The 27,001-nt window shown below is 40.0% G+C and overlaps 3 protein-coding genes across 4 annotated transcripts; 2 read left to right on the top strand and 1 right to left on the bottom strand.

The window, feature by feature from the left end:
- Window positions 1–848: 848 nt before the first annotated feature.
- On the bottom strand, window positions 849–7,024 carry LOC110868835 (serine/arginine-rich SC35-like splicing factor SCL30). 2 transcript variants are annotated; one of them, XM_022118105.2, is made up of 9 exons: window positions 6,886–7,024; window positions 6,487–6,657; window positions 4,247–4,324; window positions 3,346–3,498; window positions 2,529–2,693; window positions 2,403–2,440; window positions 2,231–2,306; window positions 1,756–1,875; window positions 849–1,156 (listed from the first exon to the last, which is right to left on the bottom strand). In XM_022118105.2, the coding sequence occupies exons 2-9, from the start codon at window positions 6,645–6,647 to the stop codon at window positions 1,015–1,017; spliced, it is 933 nt and encodes a 310-aa protein (XP_021973797.1). In that variant the 5' UTR covers window positions 6,648–6,657; window positions 6,886–7,024; the 3' UTR covers window positions 849–1,014. The 2 variants fall into 2 exon arrangements, with proteins under 2 accessions (XP_021973797.1, XP_021973798.1); XM_022118106.2 differs by lacking the exon at window positions 3,346–3,498.
- A 10,289-nt stretch (window positions 7,025–17,313) lies between these two features.
- On the top strand, window positions 17,314–18,546 carry LOC110888177. The gene has a single exon (XM_022135717.1). The coding sequence runs from the start codon at window positions 17,314–17,316 to the stop codon at window positions 18,544–18,546; it is 1,233 nt and encodes a 410-aa protein (XP_021991409.1).
- Window positions 18,547–18,675: 129 nt separating this feature from the next.
- On the top strand, window positions 18,676–21,660 carry LOC110888170. The gene has a single exon (XM_022135711.1). The coding sequence runs from the start codon at window positions 18,676–18,678 to the stop codon at window positions 21,658–21,660; it is 2,985 nt and encodes a 994-aa protein (XP_021991403.1).
- Window positions 21,661–27,001: the final 5,341 nt, after the last annotated feature.

Genomic DNA, 27,001 nt, shown 5'->3' with positions numbered 1-27,001 from the left:
CGCAGCATACCTATTGTAGAAACTTTTGTATAACATAGCTACGTAGGTTGCATGATGTGGATGGTAGAAAAACCATATATCTTCGGCTGCAGGTAATATATATAGATATATATTATATATATAAACTGCCACCCGCCGCATTGCGGCGGGTAATATTCCTAGTTTAAATTAAATATTTAAGGAGTTTCGTAGTTAATTTATTCCCTTCAATTATGTTGTTCTTTATATACCATTAAAGAAGTTACAAGCATGTGATCAATATCAAGATGTATATCTTTTAATAAGTGCTTATTTTCATAATACACTAATATTAGGATCTTCATTCTTTCTAGCCTTGTATTTGGTCTCATTATAAGAGAGAATTACACATACAGGGGGCGGCCGAACCCTCGAACTTTTCATTCAATAGTGCAGAGTATGTAGTTTTCGTATAGAAATTTTTTGGTATGAACGTTTTCAACCCCTGGTTTTATAGAAAGTTTTGGGTATATACGTTTTCGACCCCTAATTAGAAACCTCAAGCTTCGCCACTGTACACATATACTTGTAACTTCAATGCCTCATAAACAAATTTTAGTGTGCCAAGTCTAATTTCCAAGTCTACAAGTGATTAAACTAATTTAACTATGACAAGCAACACATCTAATATCCAAGAATCAAGATTACCTAAAACTCATTTAACAACTTAATCACATGAATTTACAAATGCAACCCTTTTACTTCCAAACTTACCATTTTTAGTCCATGGTAAATGATAACCATCATGCCCCTCTTTTACAAGCTTTCAAAACATGTTCTCATTTTGTTATCAAACAAAACTCACATTTGAAACAAGAATATAAACAAAATAAAGTTTAAGCATTCATGGAGTTATATATAATCCATAAAACATGCAACACAATAGAGAGTCTTCACATAAGAATTCTAGGAACATACATGCCAGGTCACCAAGCAGAAGTTTCAAGTTAAATATAATATAATGCATGTACAAACATCAACCATGCAATAAGCAACTCAACTAGGGCTTGTATAACCCTTATCGCGCGGTGACGCTATATCCGCAGATCTTGACCTAGATCCAGATGGCGACCGTGATGCTCCGCCAGGAGATGACCTGTACCGCGTGTTTCCTCCATCAGATTCATGTGGAATCCTCCTACATCATAATCACATTGGCCTCGTTCAAATAACTATTATTTGAATTATAAGAATATAAGGAGTAAAATGCCATTTTCGTCCCTGAGGTTTGGCCAGTTTTGTGACTTTCGTCCAAAGGTTTGTTTTTCCGCATCCAAAAGGTTTGGAATCTTGCTATTTTCATTAGGCTCGTTAACTCCATCCATTTTTCTCCGTTAAGTCAGGGGTATTTCCATCTTTTTTGCTAACTTAAAGGGCAAAATTCGATTTTTCCCACTTTATGTAAAATAACCTAATACCCTTGAAAAAGACCGAGTTGCCAAAAGACGAAAATACCCCTCACTTAACGGAGAAAAATGGACGGACTTAACGAGCAGGATGAAAATGGCAAGATTTCAAACCTTTTGGATCTAGATGCGGAAAAACAAACCTTTTTGACGGAGAAAAATGGATGGACTTAACGAGCCGGATGAAAATGACAAGATTTCAAACCATTTAGATCCAGATGCGGAAAAACAAACCTTTGGACGAAAGTCGCAAAACTGGCCAGACATCAGGGATGAAAATGGCATTTTACGCTAATATAAATATTTAACAGATTTCTTGCTCTAACAATACCTATCACCATTCTGATCATCAGCACCGTCATAATCCCGAGAATCTCTCGGTGATCGAGGAGCTCTTCTAACCGGGGATGGAGAATAATCTCGTCTTCTTTTAGGAGCAGGAGAATAGGACCTGTTGAATTACAATAAGTCAATAAATTCACCACCTATGCAGTTAATGCCGTAAAAAATCGGATATCGGTCAAGGACCAATATTTGAGATATCGGTTATCGCGGTGGGAAACCGGTAATTTTAATATCATACAGAAATTATACAACAAGAAAGACGAATGGCGGAACTAAGAAGAAAGGTATTGATATCGGAAAAATCGGTGATATATTGGTCAAATATCGGTCCAATATCGCCGATAATATCGGTACTGGTATTTTGCATGGGGAACGATAACCGATGATATATCACCGATATTAACCGCGTAGTTCACCACCTTCAATAATATAAACAAAACCTCTTGGAAATCAGAAATTACCTTGACCGATGACGGCTTCTAGAACCTGAAGGACGACGAGGGGAGCGAGAACGAGAACGCGACCGAGATCGCCCACCTGAATACCGCATACAACATAAAAAACTAATTATATGGCAAAATGGCCGATGAAGAATCTAAAAGTAAGATAGAACAAACTAAAAATCTGATATACCATGATAAGATCGCCGGCCTTCATGACCTGAGGGTCCCCTGAGTATTTTTCAAAAAGCAGAAATATCAGAGACTCGTGACGTAAAACGAGCACTTAATAAAAACCCACCACACGTGCGTTAATTACCTGACCCTAGCTCTTCGACGCATCTCCTCGGGCCTCTTTCTTGTGTCGGAAGCAAGAACAACGGAAATCTCCCTACCAGCAAACATACGCTCGTTCATGTGATATTGGGCTTCTACAGCGTCATACGGATCCACAAACTGCACAAACGCAAATCCACGTGGTTCCCTGCATAGAATTAAAAAAAAAATTAACGGAAGCGCCAAGTGCGCATACGTTTCCTTATAACAAGAAGAGCCAACCAATACGGCAATATGCAACACCCATTTATCTGATTATACCTTTAAGTGACATTATATGTAGGGGTGTAAACAAGCCCAGAGGCTCGAGAGCTACTCGTTATCGGCTCGGTTAAAAGCTCAAACGAGCCGAGCTTTAACGAGCCTGAGCCCGAGCTCGAGCCTGAAATAGAGCTCGTTTAGTTATCGAGCCCGAGCTCGAGCCTAAACGAGCCCAAACAAAAATTTATTTATTTTATATATAATATAAGAATAATGATGATAACATTGGTGAGCCAAGCTTTGGCTCATTTAAGCGATATTGAAGCGAGCTCGAGCTGAGTTTTTAGCTCGTCTGAGGTTGTTCATAAAATAGCTCGAGCCGAGCTCGAGCTCAAATAAGTAGGCTCGAGCCGAGTCGAGCTCGAGCTTTGGGTTTTACTCGCGAGCCGAGGTCGAGCTCAAATAAGTAGGCTCGAACCGAGCCGAGCTCAAGCTCGAGCTTCATAAAAACATGACGAGCCGAGCTCGAGCCCAGTCAAGCTCGGGCTCGGCCCGGCTCGTTTACACCCCTAATTATATGCAAATCCAAATGGGCTGACCTTTTTTCCTTTACAATCAAGTACGAATGACAAATTGGCAACTTCAAAAATCTTGAATTTTCTTGTAAAGATTTGAACTTGAAATCAATGTTGTCCAAAACTAAAACGTTCTTCGACTTCTTCCTATTTTGTTGAAGAACTGAACCGCTCTTTCTTCCAGATCAAAGTCAAACGTCTAATAATTATATAATCGAACGTTCTTCAATTTCACTTTACTCTTTAACAACACTCTTGGGTCGGGTGGAAAAACGTTAAGCAATCGTGGGGCTTGGGCTTGTTTTAACTTCAAAGTTCAAACCAACCATACCCCCTGACAAACCAGGTCAAAACATAACTCGCCAAGAACACAAATAAAACGCTTATGCCTTTCCCTAAAACCGCTTGCGTTTGCAAGACAAATATTACGATTATCAACAACAATTAAGTTTTTTAGATAATAATCAATCCCTTTTAAGTTATGACACTATTGAAACACAAAGGACTAACTTGTTAATACTTATAGTTAAGTGCCATTTTAGTCCCTGTGGTTTGGGCCATTTTGCTAGTTTAGTCTAAAGGTTTCATTTTTCACCTGTGCGTCCAAAAAGGTTTCACCGTTGCCATTTTAGTCCACTGGGATAACTTCATCCATTTTTTCTGTTAACGAGAAGGCCAATTCGGTCATTTTATATGTAATTCTGTTAACTAGAAGGGCAATTCTGCCATATAAAATGACCGAATTGGCCTTCTCGTTAACAGAAAAAGTGGATAAAGTGAACCCAGTGGACTAAAATGGCAACGGTGAAACCTTTTTGGACCCACAGGTGAAAAATGAAACCTTTGGACTAAACTAGCAAAATGACCCAAACCACAGGGACTAAAATGGCATTTAACTCTAATACTTATTAGTATGCACACTCACCCTGTATAATAGTTCTTCGGTAGATACACATCTCTCACCACTCCAAACCGTTCAAACGGCACACGAAGCTCTTCGGGCCTAAAAGTCCAATCAAATCAAAACAACATAATTTCATAATCCAACAACAATGCAGCCTGATCATAATCATATAAACTATAATAAAACACATACAAAGAGAATAATTCTTAATCGCGATAAATAGCGATAACACTAGAAAAAGATCTACAAAATCTTTTGTATGTATATTATATCAAAATACCCTGGTATATACGCTATTTTACATGTATACTTAACAACAAAAAAAACTAAAATCCAGCTATTTTATAGCTATTTATATTTAAAAAAAAAACTGAAATTCCGCTATTTATCGCTACATACCCTGCAGCGACTTACATGTATATTTAACAAAAAAAAAACCCTAAAATCCAGCTATTTTATAGCTATTTATATTTAAAAAAAACTGAAATCCCGCTATTTATCGCTACATACCCTGCAGCGACTTACATGTATATTTAACAAAAAAAAACCTAAAATCCAGCTATTTTATAGCTATTTATATTTTAAAAAAAAAAAACTGAAATCCCGCTATTTATCGCTACATACCCTGCAGCGACTTACATGTATATTTAACAAAAAAAAACCTAAAATCCAGCTATTTTATAGCTATTTATATTTAAAAAAAAAACTGAAATCCCGCTATTTATCGCTACATACCCTGCAGCGACTTACATGTATATTTAACAAAAAAAAACCTAAAATACAGCTATTTTATACCTATTTATATTTAAAAAAAACTGAAATCCCGCTATTTATCGCTACATACCCTGCAGCGACTTACATGTATATTTAACAAAAAAAAACCTAAAATACAGCTATTTTATACCTATTTATATTTAAAAAAAACTGAAATCCCGCTATTTATCGCTACATACCCTGCAGCGACTTACATGTATATTTAACAAAAAAAAACCTAAAATCCAGCTATTTTATACCTATTTATATTTAAAAAAAACTGAAATCCCGCTATTTATCGCTACATACCCTGCAGCGACTTACATGTATATTTAACAAAAAAAAACCTAAAATCCAGCTATTTTATAGCTATTTATATTTAAAAAAAAAACTGAAATCCCGCTATTTATCGCTACATACCCTGCAGCGACTTACATGTATATTTAACAAAAAAAAACCTAAAATACAGCTATTTTATACCTATTTATATTTAAAAAAAACTGAAATCCCGCTATTTATCGCTACATACCCTGCAGCGACTTACATGTATATTTAACAAAAAAAAACCTAAAATCCAGCTATTTTATACCTATTTATATTTAAAAAAAACTGAAATCCCGCTATTTATCGCTACATACCCTGCAGCGACTTACATGTATATTTAACAAAAAAAAACCTAAAATCCAGCTATTTTATAGCTATTTATATTTAAAAAAAAAACTGAAATCCCGCTATTTATCGCTACATACCCTGCAGCGACTTACATGTATATTTAACAAAAAAAAACCTAAAATACAGCTATTTTATACCTATTTATATTTAAAAAAAACTGAAATCCCGCTATTTATCGCTACATACCCTGCAGCGACTTACATGTATATTTAACAAAAAAAAACCTAAAATACAGCTATTTTATACCTATTTATATTTAAAAAAAACTGAAATCCCGCTATTTATCGCTACATACCCTGCAGCGACTTACATGTATATTTAACAAAAAAAAACCTAAAATCCAGCTATTTTATACCTATTTATATTTAAAAAAAACTGAAATCCCGCTATTTATCGCTACATACCCTGCAGCGACTTACATGTATATTTAACAAAAAAAAACCTAAAATCCAGCTATTTTATAGCTATTTATATTTTGAAAAAAAAACTGAAATCCCGCTATTTATCGCTACATACCCTGCAGCAACTTACATGTATATTTAACAAAAAAATAAAAACCTAAAATCCAGCTATTTTATACCTATTTATATTTAAAAAAAAAAAAAACTGAAATCCCGCTATTTATCATCGCTATACCCTGTAGCGACCTTCAACCTATACGCTGCTAGTGACAACTATGAGTTGATCCTATACGCTTAGCGTTGGCGGTCTCGATCCCAAACAGAAATTACATCGAAACTAAACGCAAACGGGGCGACTAACACTTTTCTGATAGCAAAACTAAGTCTTTTAAAAACTACATTCATGGAACTCGGGGTCATAACGGCTCGATTTACCTGCAATTTAAGGGAATATTGCGAACCAAAAGACTACCCTGATTTTGATCTTTGGGCCTCCCTCTTTCACCACCACCATAACCTCTTCTGGGTGGAGGGCTTCTTGGTCGACCTCCATGCCTACGCGGCGGACTGTGGTACGCTGGACTGTATCTCCTCATAACTCAACCACTGAAATTCAAATTCAAATTCAAATTCAAATTATAATTTACAAATAAATACATGAAACTCAACACTAACGAGATGTTGGGTTCCAAATAAAATCATCTGTAGGGTCTGCAATTTGTATGAGTGATGAATCGGTGACAAAATCAAGAAACTAAACATGAATGTTGTTTGTAATGTTGGGTTTGAAGAATAAATGTTTGATGTATAAAAACAGTAAGATGAGATGTTTACCGAACGGAGAGCAGATCGATCGAGAGGGTTGAATTTGAAATTTTGGGTGGTGCCCTAAAAAGAGAGCTTCTTGTTGGTCTTGTTTGTTGTTTGTCTTCTATTCTTGTACTTCCACCGGTTCGGTCGGTGTGTTCCGGTTTTTTCTTTTTTTTCTTTTGCATTTTTTTATATCGGTTTTTTTCTTTTTTTCTTTTGCACTTAGGCTAAAGGATGTGGGGATCATGAATTGGGTCATTAATGTCATGTAGGACCATTAATGAATTGCTACACCACCCCCTTGCCTCATCCACCATGATTTGCATGGATTAAACCATGGCAACCATGGGTCTCCTTTCCTTTTTCAATATTTCCGTTTCCTTTTTCACAAAACTAAATTAAAATTAAGAGAATAGTGGTTTGGGTAATGACCACACCCTTAGGGTAGTGGTTTTGGATGATGGATTGGAAGTAGGTGACATGGTGCTGATGTGGAGGGTCTTGGTGACCATGAGGATCATGACCACACCCTATAGCCTTATACATGAAATAATCAATTGTAAGGAATATATGGTGACTTGCCAAAATGAAGACAAGAATACTATGTGTGAGAAGTGTTAGGTGCTGTTTGTTTTTTTCAGAGATAAAACGTCTGTAGTCTGTGGACCATATCTGCAAACATCTGTAGCAGAAGAGGTGGACCAAACCCGAAGACTGTTTGTTTATTAACTTCTGCAAACAAACAGCACCTGTCTTTCTCTCTCCCTAAAAACAATCACCACCATAAGCATCATACACCACCACCACCACCACCATCTCCTCGTAGCCACCACAACCACCTCATCTGCAACCACACACCGCCAATGTCGACGGGAACTTTCCAACAATCAGCAAAATTATATCAATTGGTTGCAATCAAGCATACAACAACTCCTAAATCTGAAACTACAGTTTTAAAATTGAGAATCGAATCGGTTAGTTACATACCTTGAATCGAACCACAAGAAGTAGGTCAACTTGATCTGGTAAACTGCAGGAAATCTGGATGACAAAAAAGACGTAGCATCATCGGTTTATTGGAATATAAGCCCTAATTTCAAGGTTTCGAATACTATGTTCCTTTTCCCCTCTTTACGAAACCACACCAGCTGGAGTGGAGAAGGTAGGTGGTTGTTGTGTGGGAGCGACGGAGGAGGTGGAGGTGGTTGTCGGAGGAGGTGGAGGTGGTGGCGGAGGAGGTGGAGGTGACGGCTGGGAGGAGAAGAGGGGTGGAGGAAAAGTGTTAGGGTTTTGATAAGAGATGTTTGTGTTTTGAGATTAGGAAAGAAGAAGATGTTAGAAGAGTTAGAAGAGGTTGGAAGAGGTGGGAAGACATTAGACCATGTCTGCGTGGGGAAGAGGACGCGCAGAGGTTTGAAAACATTTTTTAATGAAATATCCTCTAAAAAACAGATGACCTGCAGAGCTAAACGTCTGCGTGTGGTCTGCGCGGTGCAGACATAAGAAGCTAGAAAAGGTTTTTCTGAAAAAACAAACACCACGTTAATGTTTAATTTTGATAGAGTTAGTTTGAATTATTGTTTACGTTTTCATTTTAGTTATGGTTATCGGTTAAAGTTTATATAAGTGTAGTTGGTATATTTATTTATTTATTTTTTGAACGGTGTTTTCTTTTTTAACTACTCCTCACCAAAGTCGGTTCAATTTCACCAAAGAGACATTTGTCCCTTGTAACCATAATGGCATATATTTATCTAATTAGGAGTCATGTTTTGATTAGGACTGGTAGCTTGATGATCAAGTTATGTTTAGTATAAGTAGGGTTTATTTGCTTTGTAATTTGGTGTGGTTGATTTTAGTAAAAAGGAAAAGAGTAATGAGTGTGTTTATTAAAAATTGGTTGTTTGTGAATCGATTGTTCCAAAATGAAGTCCATGCGAGGGCTTCATGCGAGAAGTAAGGTCTCACGTAATGTTAAACTTCCCGCATAATTGTATCACGTGAAAATTTATATTTTGGGACTTTATTTGGTTTGGTGAAATTGATTAACAAGGGCTAAAAATATGAATTTTTGTGTATTTGTTGTAAGTGGTTCCGTGATTGTAATACATATTTTACATATTGAATACAATTTACCTTCGTGTGTTCATTGTGATTGTGTGCCTTACTGTGACCAACTGCCTTCTTATTTGTTGTATTGGTGATGTTCAGACCTTAGTATAGGTTGTTTCCGCTGGTTTACGTTGTGTTTTTCGAATCAAATCTCATTGTATGGATCGTATTGGGACTAACCTTAAAGCAATCTTTCCTTTACCTGCTAACTTATACACTATCTAAATTTACTCTTAAGTTCACATATTTATCAACCATGGGAGTATAACACTAAATCACTTGGGAAGGAATGTCATTACATACCTAGCGATATTGCTAGGTGATAGGCGCTTGGGTCAATGTTATCTCATATGCATCGTTAACCATCTTATACATAATCAAATAGGAGAAATACAAGAATTATTGTTTTTTTTAAATATGTCATATAGATGGTGTACACCACTGCTAGGCTTACTCCTAACTAATCCCATATCCAACTTGGTGAGGTAAATCACTTATACTAGAGTAAAATGAGTGATGTCGGGTTTTGATCCTCAAACCTCCACATCATTGAGACTTAAATTACTATATATGTTATACTCCTTTTCTAATTCTCATTATATTTATCAAGCTATTATGTGATTCTCACTATTATTTTATTTACATTTGATTATGTAATTAGTAATTAATATTGTTTCCCACTTTGCATATATGTTGTAACTTGGGAGTTAAATAATTTTATAAAAGTTGTAAATTTAATCCATGTAACTCATTTATATGAAAATTAAGTTATAACCCGGGAACCTTCCGGGCAGGGAAATTTGTGCTACATTAATAAAATTATGTCGTTAAATAAAATGAAAATATATGTTTTTAACTGTTATTTTGTTTAATAATTGTTTTGAATTGACGGTTGTAGAGGATATAAAATTTAACCTAATTATGTAAGAGACATGTCTTAAATAATGTTTATTGACATAGTGACATACCCATATTATAAGTAATAACAAAAAAGCCACACCATTGATGACATGACATAAGCCACGCGACCTGTAAATTTCAACCCATTACACACATAACACACAATCAATCACCTGCCATTTTACACATCAATTTCATGAGATACGTCAAGGTAACCTTAATTCAACATCTGAACTAATTTCTTTAATTTATGATTCGCCATTCCTTCCAATTTGGTATAATTTTTAACATAAACAGGTCAATTAACAACTTAGTGTTATGAACAAAAAAAATAGAATAACCGCCTCCTTATGTTTCGGCCTTTCGTTTTAATTATTCTTTTCACCTAAGTGTTGCAAAGCATAAGACCATAGTGAACCTTCTATTGACTTAGCTGAACATTCGTCCTATGACCAAACCAATGCAACTGTTGGGACGTATCTATGATAAAATTGTAATGATTATGTGTTTTCATTCTCTTTGAATTTTTGAATCATAAATTAAAGAGAACGAAAACACATAATCATTACAGTTTTATCATGAACCGTAACTTTATTAGTTTATCAATTAATATTATTGTTATCAGCCAAACAAATATTTACTCTGTAGATGATGCCCTAACTTTTGGCCATTGTAATCAGAATACAAACATAAAAAATAACATTAAAAATGACACATATAACATGAAATGTATATTCATGGTTTTGGATTATTTAAGCAACATTATTTTAAACAAAACATTCAAAATGACACATATAGCATGAAATGTACGGGTTAGGTTTAGTATAAATGAGTTCTGTTGAAAGTATATGATTAATTCATATACTATACATTTGTTGGTTGTGTTTATTTATTTGGGCTTATCCTTATTGGGCTGATTGTATAGCCTGTTCTGTTTGTATTTGGGCCTGTTACACTAGTGGGCTTATGTTGTGTGGGCTGATTGTTATATCAGTTCACAAATATTTGTTGTTTGTTATATCCGTCTAAAGTTGTTGTAAGTTGTTAAATATAGCTGGAAATCTAAGGGGGTGTTATGAAACATTGGAGGGACTCCGATCATCTTGTGGTATATTTTTGGACTAATGTGTAATATTTTGTGTTGGAAATATAAAAGGGTAGGTGTTGTGCGCAGAAGGATGATTCCCCTAAATTCACTCTTACAACACTCCTTCAATTGTTACGCATACAGTTCTTCAATCACAATTCATTCAGTTCTCCGACGATTAGAGAAACTTTGAGTCTCCGGCGATTGATGTCCAGTGATTAAAAGAGTTATGTTTCTCCGGCAACTAGTATGGTTCAGTATTATTTTTGTGTTTCTGTTTTTCTACAGTTTGTATGGTGTTAATCCGCTGTTAAGGATCGTCTTGTGTTTCTATCTGATTGTGAGAGAATGTTCTGTTGTTGAATGATGATCATCTGTTGATGATCATCTAGGTATTGTATCTTACTTTGTTTTTATTTCTGATCTCACATATTGTGAGATCTAGGGTTTGGGGGGGTGTTTTCTTGGTTTGGGTAACTAATAAAAGTTTGCATCACTGTTTTGTCGCTTCTCTTGCGTTTTGTATTGTTTCTTTGTGTTGTGAGTTGAACAATCATACCTTTTGACATGGTATCAGAGCTTTGGCTCTTGATTCATCGTCTTCCGCTTGCCTAGATTTAACTTCTCTGGTTCTGTTCTAATTTAAGAAAAAAGAGGATTTGGTGTTTCGTTCCTTTTATCTCGACTCGTGGGTTTCGGAGTTGGGGTTTCGTTGTTATTGCATTAGATTTGGCATTTTAGGGCTTCTTCTGAAATTAGAAGAAGACGAAAGGTGATACTGCTGCATTTCTTGTGGTTGGAGTCTTTCTTATAGAAACCGGAATCTGAAGATACGAGCTACTGGTTATTTTCTAAACAACAAACCCTAAGTAAAGGTTTGTGTAATTCAGTTCTTTGTTTGGTTGTTCAATCACTGTAAGTCTTCTTGACAATTTCTCAGCTGCTGGAGTACTTTGTAAGGCCTTTCTTCCTTATTTTTTTTTGTGATTCTGTCACACGATTTGTGCATAATGTTAGGTTGTTTTTTATATTACTGTTCAACGTGTTTGTTGACTGTGTATTTGTTTTTCATTGTTGGTATTTTTTGTTTGCGTCTAATCTAGGAAATATATTTCTGATTGGAAGTCTATTATGATGTATTTTTGGATCTAGTGTTCTTGTTGTCATTGAAGGTTGTTGTTTATATGAATTAAAAGCTTGATCTCATGTTTTGATTGAATAGATATTAGTTGTTTTTCTTTTTTCATGATAAAACTCTTTGTTGAAATTGGTTCTCTCAAGATCCAAAAATGTTTTTTATACGTACATAACTTCTTGAAACATGTTAGCATTGGTGTGTAGATTGCTTCAAGAGTTTTGAATCATCTTATTGTCATTCTTTGACTTGAATCTTCAAAAGCTCATGAATGTTGTATGCGTTGCATCAAAATGTGTTTGCATCTGTTTTAACTGGTTCTTGTATAATTTTACACATCAATTTCATGAGATACGTCAAGGTAACCTTAATTCAACATCTGAACTAATTTCTTTAATTTATGATTCACCATTCCTTCCAATTTGGTATAATTTTAACATAAACAAGTCAAATAACAACTTAGTGTTATGAAAAAAAAGAACAATCGCCTCCTTATGTTTCGGCATTTTGTTTTAATTATTTCTTTCACCTAAGTGTTGCAAAGCATAAGACCATAGTGAGCCTTCGATTGATTTAGCTGAACATTTGTCCTGTGACCAAACCAATACAACTATTGGGACGTATTTATGATAAAACTGTAATGATTATGTGTTTTCATTCTCTTTGAATTTATGAATCATAAGTAAAAGAGAATGAAAACACAGAATCATTACAGTTTTATCATGAACCGTAACTTTATTAGTTTATCAATTAATATTATTGTTATCAGCCAAACAAATATTTACTCCATAGATGATGCCTTAACTTTTGGCCATTGTAATCAGAATACAAACATAAAAAATGACATTAAAAATGACACATATAGCATGAAATGTATATTCATGGTTTTGGATTATTTAAGCAACATTATTTTAAACAAAACATTCAAAATGACACATATAGCATGAAATGTACCGGTTAGGTTTAGTATAAATGAGTTCGAATCTATATCTTGTTTGTAGGGGTGTAAAACATTCCAGTTACTCGAGATTAACTGGCTAAAGACTCGATTCAAGCCTAACTTAAACGCGCTCAAACCCATATACATACAATGATATTGACTAGACTAACGAGTGTAAACGAGTTTATTATTTATATAATATACTAAATTAATTTTTCATGCTTGACTAAGCTCGAGTGTTCAACTTAGCTCAACTCGTTTAGAGCATTCATATGGATTCGTGTTAATTTTCTTCTCCACTCGAATCTCTATCTTTATCTTTATCTCCAAAATGTATAGATTTTGATATAGTGAATCTCTGATTCTCTCTATATATAGAGAGAGAGATTCACCATTTTAGAAAGAAAAAAGAAATGATAAGAAAAAAGAATATAAAGATAGAGATTAAGATATTAAAGATTAAACAAAATTAGAGGTAAATTTATAAAATAACAAGTTTTTAGAGATAAAGATAGGATTAAAGAAGTTGGCGTACAAGCAAATGTTTATATATAAATGTTAAACCAAACAAATGGCACAAAATAGCAATTAGCAAAAACAAATATTGATCAGTATCATCAAAGCAAGACTTGCCAAAATACAAACGTGTGGTATAAAATATTATCGGCTTGACACCTATACAAGTCATGTCACCATCGTATATTAGGTGGCAATCACCGTTCATTAAAATCTATAATTTAATTGTTTTTATAATCATTTATTTATTATCTTTAAAGATCTACTTAATTATTATAAAAATAAATGTATGATTTTTTATACAACAAATTAGGCTAGACAGTATGGGAATCGTCCCAGCCTCATCGTGGCCCGGCGCCGCCCAACACACCAATTCCGAAGGCCCGGCTTCGTCGTATACGTCGAGATCTGGACGTTGGAGACGGGCACATAAGGATAAAAGTTGTTGCATTCAGGGGCGTACCCACCCTAAGCCAAGGGTGGGCGGGCGCACCCCATGAAAAAAAATATTTTTTAGTGTAATGTTTTGCCGGAAATCCTGACCCCACCCCTTGGAATTTTTCACCCGCACCCCTTGAAAATTTTCGACCGCTCCACTTAGAAAAAAATAATTATTAACCACTTATTCACTTAATTATTTTATCCAATCAAAGCCTAATCTGCAATCAATTTTTATTAACACAAGCCTAAACCCAACCTAAATAAATTTGAACTAAATAAAATAACCCAAACTCATCAACCCATTCCATTTCCAAATCCCGCCCCCAAAAAAACTCTCAGCGACCTGACGTCACTGCTCACGACCTGGTGGCTTTTTTTACCGAAAAAACCAAAATTCCGGTTGGACCGACCCATATTACGTCAGAATTCCAATATAAAACTAGTATGGTATATTTATTTATTTATTTTGTTTTATGTGATGATTAGGAGAAAATATAGATGTGTAAGGGTTTAATCTTTTTATATTTTTTTTTATTTTTTTATTGTTCTAGACTTGTAGTTAAATGATTTTGTTGTTTTATTTATAGCTTTGTTTGTTTAAATGATTAGTTACAAGTAATCAACATTTAATATTAGGGCTTGAATGTTTAAAAATATAATTGAAAGTTATGGGCTATGGTTGAACATGATTGTTTATTTTGTTTAAGTGTTTAGTGTTGTTTTATGAACTTATGGAGCAAATTATATGTGTTAGGAAAACAATGAGTAAGAATGTAATGAACTTATGGCGTGTGTAGTATCTTTAGATGATATTTTGGATATATTTTAAAAAAAACCTGTAGGGCACAATTTTAAATACGTTTGTAATTTGTAATGACGTTTGACGTGTTTTTGATGATTTATAAATTTTAGTTTGATGTTCTTTTGTCTTACATGATCCGACCCTACCCGCTATGAACCGATATTTTTATACAGCTAGGGGCCTAAATTTTTTGAAAATATTCCGCACCCCCAGGAAAAAATTTCTGGATCCGCCACTGGTTGCATTCCTTTCTCACACACACATATACATACAACATATACATATATATTTTAGGTTCATCCCTCATTTCCTTAGTTCCATCCTCTTTGCCTCATCCTCACACCCCATCTACATGTCGCTGACGTGGAGGGTCATCCTAAAGATGAGCCTCACCCATACCGTGTAGCCTTAGAGAGAGAATTTTTTTTCCTAGATATTTGTACCCATACTGATTTTTACATAGATGAGATTTTCCCCAAATATTTGTATCCATACCGATTTTTACAATTCGATACATGTAATCATATCAAATTTTATTGATTTTGGTATTTGGTATCGATATGAGTACATGTAAAAAATGGTATTGGTGTCGAATTTTACATAGCATTTCAAGAGTTTTCTTTGGAATGCATATTCTTTTTCGTATTATAGTACATTGGTACTCATATTGCATTACTAGTTCTAGTGATTGAACCTTATCTGTATTGCATATCCTTCCCTTCAAGGATTTAGCCTTAATCTTACGTATTCACAAAGAAAGACGTATAAGATAAAGTAGGGATGGATGATTATAAATTTATAATGTATATTTTTTTCGAATGGCAAACGGAACTTTCAATTCAAGCAGAAAAAACCGACCCCATAGCAATAAGGAAGCCAATAGTACAAAGGTTTACAATGATATTCAAGGAAAATAGTAAGAACAAAAACAGAGAAGATTACTGACGACGTGACGACGGGCCAGTGGGGGAGCCCACTTTACCCGCTTTGGGCCTTTCTCTTTGGGAGCCCAATTACTAAAATGTCCATTAAATAAACTACCCTTGCTCACCAAAGACTTTTCCCTGTTTTGAGCGGGAAAACAGCTAAGAAGCAGCAGGCTCATTTAATGCCTGATAAGAGAAGCATCCGGTCACCATCATCGTACTTATCCGGCTATGCATTTATGAAGAAGGGTATCGCACCGTTGGGGGTCAGACACGTGTCTGACCTTCCCAAGGCATCGCAGTTACCGTTAGATAGTGTGGGAGATATTTCTCTTAGAGATAAGGGCATGCCATTATATAAGAAGGAACAAGGATAAGGCAAAGACAGGTATAATCTCCGGCCAACTCCTCATTTACTACTCTCATTTATTCTCCTCATTAACTCCGACCAATATTCCTCGCATTTACTACACACATAGCACATTAATTAGATTCACACCAAGATAGGAACTTTCCGGTGAATACCTTCATCGGAAAACACTCCTTTCGCAAGTTTACTTATCCTCACGCCGGAGCTTGGTCACGGATCCCCCTCCCGGAGTGCCCCGTGGCGAGGCTAACGGTTTATTTCTTTTGTAGCAAGCAAGGACAGGAGCTCTCAACGTCACTGAAGATCCAACTAACGTCACCCGGTGGTTGGGTATTCGACATTGGCGCCATCCATGGGACACAGGCCTGACCGGTGTTCCCACATTAACATCCGACGTTCAGAGAGCAACTCACCTTTCCGGAAACAGCATGGCAACTCCGCATAGTTCACGTGTCACCCAAACGGCCCAAAATGATCTGGAGAAAGTCACTGTGGAGGATATCACTCATGAAGAGGATAACGAGAATCTGGTAGAAAACCTGGAAGAAACGGAGCATGTCACCCCTGGCTTCGTGGCCATGCACAGGGAGAAGATAACCAAGTACCTTGACGATCTGAAGAGACAAGAGAAGTTGGACAGCCTCAGAGCCAGACTCTCTTTTAACACACCTTCAAATCAAGAAGGAACGAACCTCCAGAATAAGGGCAACAACGGGGACCACCTGGAAACATTCATGACAGCCCTGAGGCAGATGTCTTCCGAAGAGAGAGAGGACTTGATCATCGGTCAGAAACACAAGGAAAAGGAGAAAAACGACTCAGGTAGCGTTGGTTTGGACCAACCATACCTACCACGAGACCTGGCCGAGGTCTCAAAGTTCACAAGGAGAATATCAGAGGCACCCATGCCTCTCAAGACAAAGCTGCCCCCAGGCTTTGATCGCTACGACGGAACGAGGGATCCAGAGTATCATCTGCATGCCTTCCGAGGAGCGGGGCAGCTGGGAAGGTGGCCTATGCCGGTATGGTGCCACATGTTTGTGCAAACTTTAATAGAAGGAGCCCGGCTGTGGTTTGATAGCCTCCCTCCGGGGAGCATAGACAGCTACGAAGAGTTAAGCGAAAAATTCCTCAGAAATTTCGGCTAACAAAGAAAGGTGGTCAAGAATCCCAACGAAATCCTCCACATCAGGCAAAGGGACAACGAGCGGATAGACCAGTACATGGAAAGGTTTGTCAAAGAAAGCATGAACATCAAGGATGTTCCGGAGGTCATGAAAATCAGTAGCTTTATAAATGGGCTGAAGCATGCACAGCTGTGTGAAAAGCTGGGAGAGGAGTTCCCACCTTCCTTCGATAATCTCATGGACAGGGTCAGGGCTTTCGTCCGGGGAAAGGATACGGTCAGCAAGGCTAAGGAGACGGACACTACACCCCGAAGGGCTGCTCCAACAGCAAGACCCATTGAAAAAGGTACTCCCTATTCCCGAAAGCCTCCCTTTGATAGAATGTTACATGACAGGGCAAGGCCCTCATACTCCCCCTACAGACCCCGAGGGAGGGGCCCTCCCCCTTACCCTGACAGCTTCACCCCCCTCGTCAAAACTCCAAGTGAGATACTGGCCACGGAAAGAGTGAAGAATTCTTTCCCGAGGCCACCCCCCATAAAGCCAGGACCCAAAGCACAGCCGAATGAATACTGTGAATTTCATAAGGGCTTCGGGCACAAAACCGATGATTGCATGTACCTTAAGAGGGAAATCGAGGCGGCGGTGAAGACGGGAAGACTGGCCCACCTGGTCAAGGAAATCAAAGAAGGGGGAGGGGATCGTAAGGGAAGAGATGCAAGAGAGCCTGGGAGGGCAGATGTTGATATGATAAGAAGGAGAAATGAATTTGATGTTACCCGAAGTGTTAAGGCCAGAATCCTAGGCTCTCCGAACTGCATGAAAACTCCCATCCTCATGCCGTACTTAGAAGAAAACGAAGTACAATGGCTTCCGCTGAATATCTCAGCTGTGATAGCTGGACACAAAGTGTCTAGAATACACGTAGACGGAGGATCCGGCGTTGAGGTAATATATGGACATTGCTTCCTCAGATTCGACAGAGATATAAGAGATAGACTGGAGGAGGACTCTATCCCGTTGGTGGGATTCAACAACAGTGTGTCACACCCCCTGGGAAAGATCAAGCTCCCATTTACAGTCGGTGTAGGGGACAGGGTCCGAACAATCAATTTGACCTTCACTGTAGTCAGGGCACCCTCCAAATACAACGCGATTTTGGGAAGACCCGAGATCGGAGATCTGCAAGCACAAGCATCCACTCCTCACGGGGCGTTGGTATTCCAAACACCAAAGGGCCTTGCATGGGTTAAGTCAGCCTACGAGGTAGTCTCTTTAGTATCCAAAGGGGAGGAACCCGGGAAGACCCAAGGGAGGAAGGTGGAATAATGGGTCCTCTGTGATAAGTTCCCAGAGCAAACAGTTAAGGTGGGAAGCCACCTAAGCGACAAATGTAAGAGTGCCCTAAAGGAGTTACTCCTCCATAACATAGACGTGTTTGCATTCTAACACGGTGACATGACGGGAATTCCCAGAAGCCTGACGGAACACCGGCTCAACACCTTTACATGGGTGAAACCAGTGAAGCAAAAGAAGCGTAGCATGGGACCAAACAAGAAAAGGGTTGCTTGTGAAGAGACCCGCAAACTGCTCAGGGCGGAGATAGTCAGGGAAGTCAAATACCCATCCTGGGTTGCCAACCCAGTTATGGTTCAGAAAAAAGATGGGGGATGGAGGATGTGCATTGATTTCCAAGACTTAAACAAAGCATGCCCCAAGGACTGCTACCCCCTCCCGGAGATAGACACCCAGGTCGACTCCCTGTCCCAGTATCCACTGAAGTGCTTCCTAGATGCCTACAAGGGATACCACCAAATACAGATGTCAATAGAAGATAAAGAAAAGACCGCTTTTATCACCGATGAGGGAACATTTTGCTATACTAAGATGCCCTTTGGTCTAAAAAATGCGGGGGCGACATACCAAAGGTTTATGAACACCTTGTTTAGGGAGCAAAGGGGAAGGAATCTAGAGGTGTATGTTGACGACATTGTCATCAAGAGTCTGACAGAAGCAGCCATGATAGACGACATAGCTGAGACTCTCAACACAATGCAGGATGTAAATATGAAGCTGAACCCCGGGAAATGCTGTTTCGGGGTAGAGGAAGGAAATTTCCTGGGGGTGGTGGTAACTAAAGGAGGGATAAAGGCAAACCCAGAGAAGACCCAGGCTGTGGCGGAAATGCGCTCCCCCAGGTCCTTGAAGGACATCCAGCAATTAAACGGAAGGCTGATTGCACTAAATCGTTTCTTATCAAAAGTGGCTGACAAAACCCTCCCTTTTATGAAGGTGTTAAAAGACTGCCTCCAGACCAGCAAATTCAACTGGACCACCGAGGCCGAAATCGACTTTCAGGAAATGAAGACCTACATCTGCAAGCTCCCAACGTTAGCCACCCCGGTGCCCGGGGACCCACTGCTCCTTTACCTATCTGCCTCTAAGACGACCATAAGCGCGGTCATGATGGTGGAACGGGAGAGGAAACAGATCCCTATATATTTCATCAGCAGAACACTTAAGGGGCCCGAGGAGTGGTACATGCCTTTAGAAAAGCTTGCGTTGGCCCTGGTTTTTGCATCTCGAAGGCTCAGAAGGTACTTCCAAGGGCATAAGGTCACCTTAGTAACTGATCAACCCCTCCAGAAAGTGCTTAGAAAACCGAAACAGTCAGGGCGACTAGCTAAATGGGCCGTAGAATTGGGAGAACATTCTCTGGAGTTCAAGCCCAGGACAGCCATGAAGGGACAAATACTGGCTGACTTCCTAGCAGAAGTGCCTGAGGACGAAGAGAGAGAATTACTAAGGTGGGAGGCTTTGGAGGAAGAAGAAAAGAGAAGGGAAGACGCGGCTGTCTGGAAGTTGTTCACGGATGGAGCATCCAGTGAAGAAGGGAATGGTGCAGGCATCACATTGATAAGCCCCGAGAGGGTTGAGCTAACATATGCTATAAGGCTGGATTTCGAAAACACCAACAACACCGCCGAATATGAAGCCCTCTTAGCAGGGATGAGATTGGCACAGAAGATGAAAGCAAAACACGTGGAGGCTAGTACCGATTCACAGTTGGTGGTAAAGCAGTATCAGGGGGAATATGAAGCCAAGGATGGCGTCATGGCTCGGTATGTGGCGAAAGTTAAGGAGACAACTAAGGCATTCGGAACCTTCAAACTGGAATACATCCCCCGAGGGAGGAACAGGAAATCTGATGCACTGAGCAAGCTAGCTTCAGTGGCATTCGATCACCTCGCAAAGGAAGTCAAAGTAGAGGTCCTGACATCCCCCTCCCTGAACGTAACGGAAGTGGCCACAATCGAGGGTTCCCAAGAAACATGGATGACTCCAATCATTAAATTCCTCCGGGACGGGATCTTACCCGAGGGGGAATGGGCGGCCAGAAAGATAAGGGTCAAAGCCCTACAATATGAGCTGATTGGGGAGGAGCTATACCGAAGATCATATCTGGGTCCGTCCCTAAAGTGCATAGATATGGAAGAGGCCGAATACGTGATTAGGGAAATGCACGAGGGAATCTGTGGAATGCACTCAGGACCAAGAACGGTTGTAAGAAGGGCAATGAACGCAGGATTCTACTGGCCGCGAATGTACGAGACGACATCTGAAGAGATCAAGAAGTGTGATAACTGCCAAGTACATGCACCAATGACCCACCAGCATAAACACCCTATGGTCCCGGTCTCAACATCTTGGCCGTTCCAAAAATGGGCCATCGACATAATCGGACCTTTTCCAGAAGGCCCCGGGGGGGTCAAATACGTGGTGGTGGCCATTGATTATTTCACTAAGTGGATCGAAACGAAGCCCCTGGCGAAGATCACCGGAGATCAGATGAGACGTTTCGTGCTGGATAACATCGTGTGCAGGTATGGGGTCCCGAAGGAACTGGTGAGTGACAACGGGGTGCAATTCGCCGGGAGACCCTTCAAGCCATGGTACGAACAAATGAGAATTCAACAGGTGTTCACCTCTGTAACCCATGCCCAGAGTAACGGGTTGGTGGAGAGAGCCAACCAAAGCGTTATCAAAGGAACGAAGGGGAGGCTTGGGAGGAAACAGAAGGGCTGGCTGGAGGAACTTCCATTTGTGTTATGGGCATACCGAACCACCCTCAAATGTTGCAATGGGGAAACCCTATTCAGCCTTACCTACGGGACGGAGGCCATAATCCCTGCGGAGATCGGATCCCAAACCGCCCGGATGAAGCTGAGGGATGAGGAGAACGAGCAGGATCTAAGGATGAAACTGAATTTATTGGAAGAAAGAAGAGAGATAGCAGCGGTGAAGGAAGCTCACTACAAAAAACTCCTGGCAAGTTATTACAACACCCGGATGAAGAAACTTAACCTCGTCCCAGGGGACCTAGTCCTTAGGGCCAATGAGGCCAGTCTGCAGGAAAATACTAGGAAGTTGGGCCCCAACTGAGAAGGCCCATATCGAGTCACATGGGCAAACGGGAAGGGAACATGCAAGCTTGAGACATTAGAAGGAAAAGAGGTCCCCAGGACCTGGAACCTGATGCAGCTCAGGAAGTATTACCTGTAAGGGGCATGCCCCCAGGGGAAAACGGCCAAGGGCCACTTTTGTTGTAGGAAAACTATGTGTATGGGGACTTTCCCCCAGGAAGTAAACCTTTTTGTAAACAGTCTATGAGGGGAGGTATAAATCCCCCGAAGATTAAATGAAAGACGGACGAAAGTGTCCCATTTTGAAAACTGCGGGTAACCATACCTGGGCAGACGTGCCTATGAACACCCTTCAAATCTAAAACTAGAACAAACAAACACACGTGTATGAGGCATCCAAAGACGTGCCCAAAGCCCGGCCGTGGGGCTAATAAAGGTCTAGCTAACCTAAAAAACGGACAAAAGCAAGTCAAAAACATAATATCACATTATAAACTTGTCCACCGATTGGCCTCGAACAGACATCACAGTTTAACAAAGAAAACAACAAAGAACAAATAATGCAAATACACTCGTATATAGAAAACTACGAAGGGGAACCTGCTTTATTTGATACAAAACATACGTACAAAAAGAAGCCCCAATAACTAGGGCAAAAAACTAAAAAAGATTATTACAAACACGACGAGACAAAGTAAAGACATAGCTCCTCGCCAAAGCAGCTTGAAAATCTCCAAGGAACCACCAAGCTAGCCTCCGATATAAGCCCCTGCAAAATAAAACAAACAAGGCAAGAAACAGGCAACAAAGCAAAAGAGGAGCTATACATAACCATAGGCCATACGATTAGCGGTCAAAATGGTCCCCAACACAAAGGACCATCCAAAATAAAGTCAAGCCAAACATACGAGTATCCCAAGGTAAGTTAGAGTTATTACAACCATATCGAAATTTGTCAAGTGTTCAGAATTTACTGGGGATCACCCCCCGAAAGAGACGGCGGGGACGAAGGACCAACGGAGGAGAACAAGGCCTTCAGTTCAGCAATTGAGATCATGGGATGTTCAAGGATCTTGGCAAGGACGGCTGGGGTTTTACGCCCAAACTCCTCGTTCAGTTTGGACAACCTCTTCTTTGCCTTGGAGTTGTAAAGAGGAGTCTCTTTTCTGCCCAGGCCTTGGGCAGAATAAGCATAGCCGTCCTTCAATCCCGCCTGATAGCCAACATCCCTATAGGCCCTATAAACCTCCTCCAAACCGCTTTTAAAGTCTTCTGATTGGGCTACAGCAGTCAGGAAAGCCCCAAAACCTTCAGTAATCAACTAGTGCTTCTCCCCAGCCAACCGTTGGTTATCATCTGAAGTTATCCCGTAATCTGCATACATAGTGTTAAGCTGCTCCTGGGAAACGGAGCCAACTTCCTTCACATGCTTCAGCTCAGCAGCAAGCTCCTCCTTCTCCGCAATCAACGATGCCATCTCCTGCTCCCAGGCTCGCTCCTTCCTCTCAAGCATAGCACCAGCCCCATAAACAAAGGATCAGTGAATACGTATGTATATATAAAAAAAAGGGGGGGGAGAAGATTATGCACCTTCTTCTCCTGTAGCCTCCTCTCAGCATCAACTACTTGGCCTCTAAGCCCAGCAACAACCGACTGGGAAGCCTTAAGCTCAGCCTTGAGTCCCTCGTTTTCTTTCCTCAAATCGTCAATCCTTTGCAGCATCCCAGCACCCCTAAAGAAGCTTTCACACAAAGACATGCTGTATTGATCTTCAAAGAGATCATCCCTCAGGGCAGAATTTACAAATTTATGTGAGGGGGGGACAGCATGACTTAGAAAATCCCTGGCAGCTTCAGGAGTCCCTATCACGGAAGAACTAGTTACCTTCCACTTGGGAACATAAGTGGTAGGGATGGCATCAGCAAACAGAGAGGCAAGGGGGGATCGACAAGCAAGGCCTTCCTGAAAAGTAGGATTGCTAGTCCCAGTAGCATGTAACGGAGAAAGTTCATAAGCCGAGGAAAAGCGAGCTACCCCCACCTCAGAGGCCTTGTCCCAGATGCGGGAAGGAGAAGGACCAGTTGGAATTTCTATAGGCTCCCGGGAACTCCCCTAAGAAACAAGAAGAATGGACAATCAGAAAAGACACAAAAAGAAAGAAGAGGAAAAGAGATAACTCACCAGTAATGGGGCACTCACTAAGCTTGAGGACTTTAAATGCTTGGACAAGGAACCTTTGACCCCGGCAGGAGGAAGGTTAGAAACAGCCTTGGAAGAAGGAGGTTTTTGACCACTAGCACTCCGAAGCCTCTGGCGAATATTGCGAGGTGCAGGAGCCGGATGAGGACTGACAGACTTCCTTTTACGAACCAGCTGTATCTCCACTTCTTCATCGTCGCTTGGGCCGGAGGGATGAACGGGAGGAAGGTCGGGAGAACTTTCCTCCCCACCAGAAGGATCCTCCTCGGACCCACCCGTAGCAACAGAGCCCCCTGCCTGAAAGGATCCCCCAGCAGCCTGTGCCTCTGCATTCAGCCGGGGATCGATCTCATTATCAACCACATATTTCACATCTTTGGAATCGCCTTGAAGAAGCCGCCACAAAGTTATCTCTACACAAGACACCAAAGATGACTACGGACCCCCAAAAGCATGAAAGAAAAAAGAAAATGACTGTAAGAAACAAACCCAGAACACAAAGTACCATTCTTGCCAAAGAAGGCTCTTGGACGAACTGGGTAGGAAGGACTCAAACCACCCATAGCAAGCATCCCCTCCGAAAAGGTAAAAGCCCTTGTTGGATTATCACACATTCTTTTCCACTGGACAGTCTCACTCGCAGAAAGGGTAGGGACAACATCCTCAATAGCAGCGTCGAGATCCTTGGGAGCAGGGGACTCCGATAGCATAGCCGCAGAAACGAATATGAACCTACACTTCCAGTCCTTTGGGTAGGTCGAAGTCGGCATAAAGCTGTAACAAGGTCTCGAAACATTGTTTTGACGCTTAGCAAATGTAAACCAATCACCATCGGAAATCAGCCGGTAAAACATGCAGAACAGAGGAACAAAGGGTTCCCCCGAGATTGCGGCACAGGACAGTTCAAAATGAACTACCCTCATGAACCCCAAAGGGTGAATCTGTGAGAAATGCACGCCAAAATGACGGAGCAAGGAAATCTTGAAGGCAGAAAGGGGGTATCGGACCCCACAGGAAGAAAAGGCAAGAGTATAGATGGGTATCCTATCCGGCGTGCATTCCGCCGATTCGTTGGGGCCGGGTAAAGAAGGGGAAAACTGATCTGGAATGTTATATGCCTCGACAAAGGTTTTCAGATCTTTCATCGTTAAAACAGACCTTATTGATGACCGACCTCCACGGCTCATGGTTAAGAGAAATGGTGAATGGGGAGAATAGTTGCAGAGAAAGAAAGAAGATTGAGAGGTTTGAATGAGAAACCGGAGGAGATTAAAGGAGGTATTTAAAGAGATAACTGCTGACGTACAAGTAACTGTCACATCAGCAGTCCTCTCAAAAATTTAAAAACGGGCACGTGCAACTAGGGAGTTAATTCCCGCTACAGTTGATTCGGCGATACAATGATTCATAAAAACTACAAATAGCAACTGATCAGAAGTGGGCCCACCCAAAGAGAAACCGTCTCTCTTAAGCGGTTGTGATTCAGCCCCGGATCATGAGCCTCGGGTCTCAGAACCAGGGACTAAAGATGACTTGACGACGGGCCAGTGGGGGAGCCCAATTTGCCCGCTTTGGGCCTTTCTCTTTGGGAGCCCAATTACTAAAATGTCCATTAAATAAACCACCCTTGCTCACCAAGGACTTTTCCCTGTTTTGAGCGGGAAAACAGCTAAGGAGCAGCAGGCTCATTTAATGCCTGATAAGAGAAGCATCCGGTCACCATCATCGTACTTATCCGGCTATGCATTTATGAAGAAGGGTATCGCACCGTTGGGGGTCAGACACGTGTCTGACCTTCCCAAGGCATCGCAGTTACCGTTAGATAGTGTGGGAGATATTTCTCTTAGAGATAAGGGCATGCCATTATATAAGAAGGAACAAGGATAAGGCAAAGACAGGTATAATCTTCGACCAACTCCTCATTTACTACTCTCATTTATTCTCCTCATTAACTCCGACCAATATTCCTCGCATTTACTACACATATAGCACATTAATTAGATTCACACCAAGATAGGAACTTTCCGGTGAATACCTTCATCGGAAAACACTCCTTACCTCATCCGGCAAGTTTACTTATCCTCACGCCGGAGCTTGGTCACGGATCCCCCTCCCGGGGTCCCCCGTGGCGAGGCTAACGGTTTATTTCTTTTGTAGCAAGCAAGGACAGGAGCTCTCAACGTCACCGAAGATCCAACTAACGTCACCCGGTGGTTGGGTATTCGACAATTACAATAATTTTCTAACTACACCATGAGAAATACCTCCATTCATTCCATGAACACACCTCCATTCACAAGCTCCATGCCGTTAACATAAATATTGCGTGTATTGCCTTTTTCTTCACCTTCGGCCATTGGAGATCATTTAACATATTCATTATAGGGGGATAGTGCACGGTCCTCCCAACCGCCAGAGTGATCTCATTCCGGGAGCCGCTACCCGACCAAGCTAGCTCCACGGTGACTTCCCATGCCGAGCTCTTACCCTGGGCGACATATGCCACTCCCAAGACTTGAACCCGTTTGCATTCAAGTGTGAGGGTATTTTTGTCCAATTACAAATTTGCGACCATACCAAGTCAGCGAACTCATAGGTAGGGGTGTTCATCGAATCGAATATCGAATTATTCGAATAATTTTTATTTTTCCTTGAATTCGAATTCGATTAAAACCTACCCTATTTTATTCGAATTCGTATTCGAATAAAAAACCAAATTCGTATTCGAATAAAAAACCAAATTCGTATTTGATTAAAAATGTGAATTCGGATAAATTCGTTTTGATTCAGATTCTTTTAAAACATATAAAAAACTATCAAAATGAAACACAAATTTTAAAGAAGTCATAAAACACGATATCACATTAAAAAAGTTCCAAATAAAGTACCATAAGTCTAACATTCAAAACGAGAAGCCGGGAATAGCCACTTCAAATTACAAGTTAATATTTTTAGTGTTAAAAATGTATTGATAGACTAGTATTAAGCCCCTGCGTTGAAGCGGTTGTCATAAAACTATATCATTGTCAGCGACCTCCAACACCGGAAAAGCTCGTAAAAGCAAAATAAATAAAAACGGGAAAAAAAATAACGTCGAGCGAAAAGCAGACGTAAAATCTTTGAATCACACACGCTTGTTGCTGAGAAATTAAACCGAAATG

The sequence above is a fragment of the Helianthus annuus genome, chromosome 7, assembly GCF_002127325.2.
Source record: "Helianthus annuus cultivar XRQ/B chromosome 7, HanXRQr2.0-SUNRISE, whole genome shotgun sequence".
NCBI classification, from domain to species: domain Eukaryota; kingdom Viridiplantae; phylum Streptophyta; class Magnoliopsida; order Asterales; family Asteraceae; genus Helianthus; species Helianthus annuus.
Note: the sequence above shows the minus strand (reverse complement) of the source record. Positions and strands in the feature narration are given on the sequence as shown.